The 5,937-nt window shown below is 40.3% G+C and overlaps 1 protein-coding gene across 1 annotated transcript; it reads left to right on the forward strand.

The window, feature by feature from the left end:
* Positions 1–4,751, forward strand: LOC111801487 (CDT1-like protein a, chloroplastic). Its single transcript, XM_023685497.1, has 7 exons — positions 1–111; positions 642–843; positions 1,104–1,223; positions 1,503–1,728; positions 2,404–3,175; positions 3,243–3,333; positions 4,518–4,751. Exons 2-7 carry the CDS (start codon positions 665–667, stop codon positions 4,570–4,572), a joined length of 1,443 nt encoding a protein of 480 aa, XP_023541265.1. The 5' UTR covers positions 1–111; positions 642–664; the 3' UTR covers positions 4,573–4,751.
* Positions 4,752–5,937: the final 1,186 nt, after the last annotated feature.

The following is a 5,937-nucleotide window of genomic DNA, read 5'->3' on the forward strand; positions in this document are numbered from 1 at the left end:
TTTCAATTGGAGGATTTTCCCTCCGTTCCAGTAATCAGCTCCTCCGCCCCCTTTCCTTACCAGTTCCTCTTACTACTGCTACAAGCATTGATCCGCCATTGTTAGCTCAAGGTATTTCTCCCCTTTTTCTTCAATTTTTTACCCCTTTAATTCTTGATTTTACCGTCAGTTATGCCCAGTAAGGTTTTTGGCTGTAGACCAACTGTCGTATGGAAGGGTTAAATTCTGTAGTAATTTTTTTTGTTTTCACTAATGTTCTTCACGACCATCTGCTGTAATTTCTGGAAGATTCTCCATTTCAGGCCACGTAACGGGTAATTGTGGAAAGAAATTACTCTATTAATTTACTCATTTCTTCATTGCTATCGAACTGTTAGTTTAATTTCTGATAGATTCTCCCTTGTGCTGAAGACTTATTTGATTAAATGTCTGATGGTCCTGAAGTGATTTTAGTTATGTGTTAGGATTAGGATAAGTTGGGGTAAATTCATATTAATCTTGGTGAATTCCTCGATTAATCCTTTATAATTTTAGTTTTCCTTTTAGGATTTTCGTTAATTCTCGAATCCGTGTCTGTATTCGATAGCTTTGATTGATTCTCGGAGAGAATTCTGATCTTTTATCGGTTTCGGCTATGCCAGTTTTCGATTCGATCGGTTGAAGAATGGGTGAAAAAACATGTGAAGATGGTAGCCATGATGTTTCAGCCATTGAAGCTAAACGTGTTCCATTTCCGCCACATAAGGAAGGAGTTTCTGGTAACGTCGTATGTATGACACCGGAGAAGGGAGACGAGTACTCGAAAGGAAAGTCGAAGGAAGGAGGGATCAAACATCAAGAAAAGTGCGTATACTTTTACTAGATGCAACACCTAAAACATTCGATGTTTAGATCTTGTTTCGATTCCCGAGCTTTGTTAGGCCTACTTCGTTTTTCTTCCTAAACTTTTGAATGTTTTGTTATAGTTCTTAAAATTTTATATTAAAAACTATTATAGTATGATCGATCATGTCAAACTTGAATGATTCTAAACGATATAGAAGATTTAAAACGATCATTTTGTTGCTATAAATTTGACTTAAACTCGATTTGATTCTATGCAGATATCAAAGCATTGTAGAGTTCTTTACTTGCTTGATTTCCTCACTAAGGCTGCTTGGAATGCGTAAGAAGCCATCTACATTTCACAATGTATCCGGTCAGGTGTCGGTTATGAGTAAAAGGTATATCGTAGCGTTCGCTAATGAATCTACTGAGCTTTTTTACTGCTATCTCGTCGCATTTAACCGATCAACGACGATCAATTTATTAATGTTGTGTCTGAACTAATAGTTTCATTGGGTAGGTGAAACAAAATAACTCGAAAATGTGTAAAAACTTTTACTAGATTACGATGCAAATCAAAATCGGATCGATCGAGGAAATGGACCGAATTGGTTCAATTTGATTAGTTTTGTTCGTTCTTGGTTGATCTAAGTTGATTCGTTTACTTTCTTTTGCAGAAAGTTTTTACACAGACATCTAGCACAAATAGTGTATATCATTCCAGAAGTTGTGACTATTGATAAAGTGACGATTCATGACAAGAAAACGTCATGCATGAAGTCGGAAATGATAATCAGTCTTCGATTAGATACCGTAAAAGGTCACTCCGAGCATTCCGATTTTCTGGCATTACACAAAGTTTTCGCTTCAAGGGTAGCAAAATTCTTTGTCATGCATCCAGAGGTACTTTCTACATTATAATAAATTGTTGTCTGTGTAGCAGCATTCAACACTCAAATAAATTGTTCGAGTTTAGAGACGTTTTTCTAGCGACCTAGAGATTAGACGGTTTAGATATGTCTTCCATGGTCATGAAAATTTCATAGCCTAAACCTTTGCCTCTTCGCTTTGGGGTCGGAAAAACCTCTCGAGAAGCAGCACGGATGAACTATGAGTCATTCTAGGAATGGGCTGCATAGAGATGCCTATTTAACTCCCGGAGCCCTGACCCCGTTCGAGAAATGAGGGAGAGTGGAGAGAGATTTATCTCTATTAGCTAAATGAGGTGGGAATTATATTCTCTGACCCTGCTCCCAACCTCGATCCCCACCAAATCCCTACCCCGCTCATTTTTTATATCTAAGGTATAAAAATAACGTATATTATATATTTATATTATATTTTTTCTCCTTAAATATTAGATTGGAATATGGAAATTATCCATTAAAAAATTCTTCGAAATGTTTTTTCTTTTGAAAAATTCCTTGTGGGATCCCGATCCTCGTTAATTCTCTACGGAGAATCTCCGTTTTGGAGAATTTTGCGGAGATGGGAATCATTATTTTGTTACATTTGTGACCGTTTTACTAGTAAGCCTCTCGTAATTTAACTATTTTTCTCATTTGGTTTGGCAACCAGAAAAGTGAAGTTCCAGAGGCGGCGCTACCGGAGCCCTTCAACCGGAGAAACATTACGTTCTCTCTCGAGCAATCGACCGATAATTCTTCAGAAAAATCTGAGCCAATATCCGTACAAACCGAGTTGTCCTTTGAAGACCTTTATCCACAGTCAACCTTCAAGAGACATTTCTCTAAGAAAGCTGTTCCTAAAACAGAGCTATCAGAACCTATTACATCTTCTGTTGTTGGTCTGCCATCTGCTCCAGCTTGTGTGAAAGAGGAGGAAGATAATAACGATAATTTGCTCGAAGATCTTCCCGTGCAGTCAATCTCGTCTCGAGCCACTGCTAATTCTTCTGAGAGTCCTGTCGTCAAGCCTGCAACGTCTGCTTCTAGCAATATAATGACACAAACCCCGGTACAGTCGACACCGAAAAGATCGATGCTACCGAGTTCTGATGTGAAAATGAGGAAAACTGCAAGTGTAGGAAGTTTATGTAAACCTGCAAAAAGGTTTCTCAACTTTTCTGGCATGGAAGGTGATAATGGTCCATTGAGTTTCAGTGTAGATGATTTGCAATGCTATGATATCCCGGAAAAGAGAGATTTCCATCACGAGCCTTACCGAAAGGATTCTTCGAGTGGACGTGTAACTTGTGAAGAATCGTCTTGCTTGCCCGAACTTGTTCGTGTTATCTACAACGTTTTCAAGTCTGTAAATTGCGCTTCGATTACCAAGGAGGAGCTGGTGCACAAGATTATAATGAATAGTCTTGATATTACAGAGCGAAGTATGTATGGTTTTTGTACGTGAATTTGGTTTGAACTTTTGCTCGACTTTTACGTGTTTTCTTGTAGGAGAGGTGGAAGAGCGGATTGAGCAGCTCGAAAAGTCGGTCCCGAGTTGGATCTCCAAGAAATTGACACCGAGTGGCGATGTTACTTTCAGGTGAATCATTCAAATAACTTTTGTGACCTATATATATATGATTCCTAAATGGTCTTCTTTGATACAAGATTTGCTTGATTAGGATTTGTGCATATATAGGAAAAATGCTTCATATAGGTTTCTATTTTGCTGTACATGGGTACTAAGAGGAGTGTAAGTGGATCGGATCGGTTTTTTGAGTCGAAACCTACATTGAACCAACCCGAGGGCAGCCGTGCTTTCGGAAAGTGAAAAACCAGTTTCCAAACCTACATTGAACCAACCCGAGGGCAGTCGTACTTTCGGAAAGTAAAAAACCAGTTTCCAATCCTACATTGAACCAGCCCGAGGGCAGCCGAGTTTTTGGGAAATAAAACCGGTTTCCAATCCTACATTGGACCAACCCGAGGTCAGCCGTGCTTTTGGGAAGTAAAAAACCGGTTTCCAAACCTACATTGTGAACCAACCCGAGGGCAGCCGTGCTTTCGGAAAGTAAAAAACCGGTTTCCAATCCTACATTGAACCAACCCGAGGGCAGCCGAGTTTTTGGGAAATAAAACCGGTTTCCAATCCTACATTGGACCAACCCGAGGTCAGCCGTGCTTTTGGGAAGTAAAAAACCGGTTTCCAAACCTACATTGAACCAACCCGAGGGCAGCCGTGCTTTCGGAAAGTAAAAAACCAGTTTCCAATCCTACATTGAACCAACCCGAGGGCAGTCGAATTTTTGGGAAATAAAACCGGTTTCCAATCCTACATTGGACCAACCCGAGGTCAGCCGTGCTTTTGGGAAGTAAAAAACCGGTTTCCAAACCTACATTGAACCAACCCGAGGGCAGCCGTGCTTTCGGAAAGTAAAAAACCAGTTTCCAATCCTACATTGAACCAACCCGAGGGCAACCGAGTTTTTGGGAAATAAAACCGGTTTCCAAACCTACATTGGACCAACATGAGGGCAGCCGAGTTTTCAGGAAATAAAAAACCGGTATCCAAACCTATTGAACCAACCCGAGGGCAGCTGTGCTTTCGGAAAGTAAAAAACCGGTTTCCAAACCTACATTGAACCAACCCGAGGGCAGCCGAATCGACAAAAGATGTATAGCTTTACTCGAACCGAACCCCACGAACTATTTTTTTCGATTTCGTAATCGAACCAATTATGAATGCATTTGTGTAGCTTCTAATAACAGTGTCACTCTCTGCAGCATTAGCGCCAAAGAAGACTTAGAATCAGTGGTGGCAAAGACTGCTCCAGTTTGAGAAGCTCCCAACAAAAAAGGGTCACCACATTGTGTTGTTATGTTTTGTCTGTGATGCTATTTTCAGCCATTGTTCTTTAGATGTTATTAAAGGCACCTATGTTCTACACATCTTACCTTAGAAAATACATTCAAATCAAAACAGCCCCATAATGGAAGAGTTATTTTTAATTCCGTTTTTGGGACCGTTGAAGGGGTGTTCGAATGACCTGATGATCCAAACTTCTCGGACTACTTAACCCAAGTTAGACGACCCAACCCAACACATGTGAGACAACTCTTATGTGGCTTGGGTTGTGAATGGTGAGATTTTACATCGATTAAAGAGAGAAACTAAACATTCTTCAAGATGTGGAAACCTCTCCCTTGTAGACTTGTTTTAAAATGGTAAGGTGATGGTGATATGTAACGAGCTAAAGTGGAAAATACTGCTAGGAGTAAGTTTGGGCTATTATAAATGATGTCAGAACCGACACTGGACGGTATGCCAGCAAGATGTTGGCCCCAAGGAAGGTGGATTGTGATGTCCTACATCAGTTGAAGAGGGAAACGAAGCATTCCTGGGTGTGTAACCCTCTCCTTAATAGATGCGTTTTAAAACTGTGATCTTGTAAACTTTCTCCTTAATCTATTAGCGGTGGGATTAGGCTGGTCATGTTACGACCACACGAGAGGGCAAAAAGTTTGACTAACTATTTAAAACTTATATCTACCCAAGAATCTAACGTGTCGGTCTTAGAACATGATAGGCTCAAGAATATTTTGAGTATTAATTTTGATATATTTATATTTTTTAAGCAGAACTAGATGGTTGTCTTTTGTCCCTATGCCCAAGTCAAACAAACGATTTACATGTCAATATCGTTGTGTGGGTCTCCACCTGAATTTCTTCTGGCTTCGCCCCGCTCAAGCATAACTAGATGGTTTGATTACTCTTTTGTCGCTATACCCAAGTCAAACAAACGATTTACATGTCAATATCGTTGTGGGTCTCCATCTAACTTTTTTCTGGCTTCGCCCCGCTCAAGCAACCCAAGTGAAACAAACGATTTACATGTCAATATCGTTGTGGGTCTCCACTTGAATTTTTTCTGGTTGAGCGGCTCAAGCATAACTAGATGGTTTGATTAGTCTTCTGCCCCTATACCTAAGTCAGACAGGACGATCAGACAGGACGATTTACATGTCAATACCTGAGTTTCTTCTGGCTTCGCCCCGCTCAAGCATAACTAAATGGTTTGCCCCTATACCTAAGTCAGACAAACGATTTACATGTCACTACCGTTGCGGATCTACACTTGAGTTTCTTCTGGCTTCGCTCCGCTCAAGCATAGTTGACCATCTTTCGGGTCCGTACAAGCATACT

Source organism: Cucurbita pepo, chromosome LG09 (genome assembly GCF_002806865.2).
Source record: "Cucurbita pepo subsp. pepo cultivar mu-cu-16 chromosome LG09, ASM280686v2, whole genome shotgun sequence".
NCBI lineage: Eukaryota > Viridiplantae > Streptophyta > Magnoliopsida > Cucurbitales > Cucurbitaceae > Cucurbita > Cucurbita pepo.

Excerpts from the sequence above, each read along its gene's own strand:
- LOC111801487 (XM_023685497.1), top strand. The coding sequence starts at position 665 with ATGGGTGAAAAAACATGTGAAGATGGTAGCCATGATGTTTCAGCCATT. Across the intron at positions 1,224-1,502 it reads GTGTCGGTTATGAGTAAAAG|AAAGTTTTTACACAGACATC; the intron begins GTATATCGTAGC and ends TTTCTTTTGCAG. Across the intron at positions 1,729-2,403 it reads TCTTTGTCATGCATCCAGAG|AAAAGTGAAGTTCCAGAGGC; the intron begins GTACTTTCTACA and ends TTTGGCAACCAG.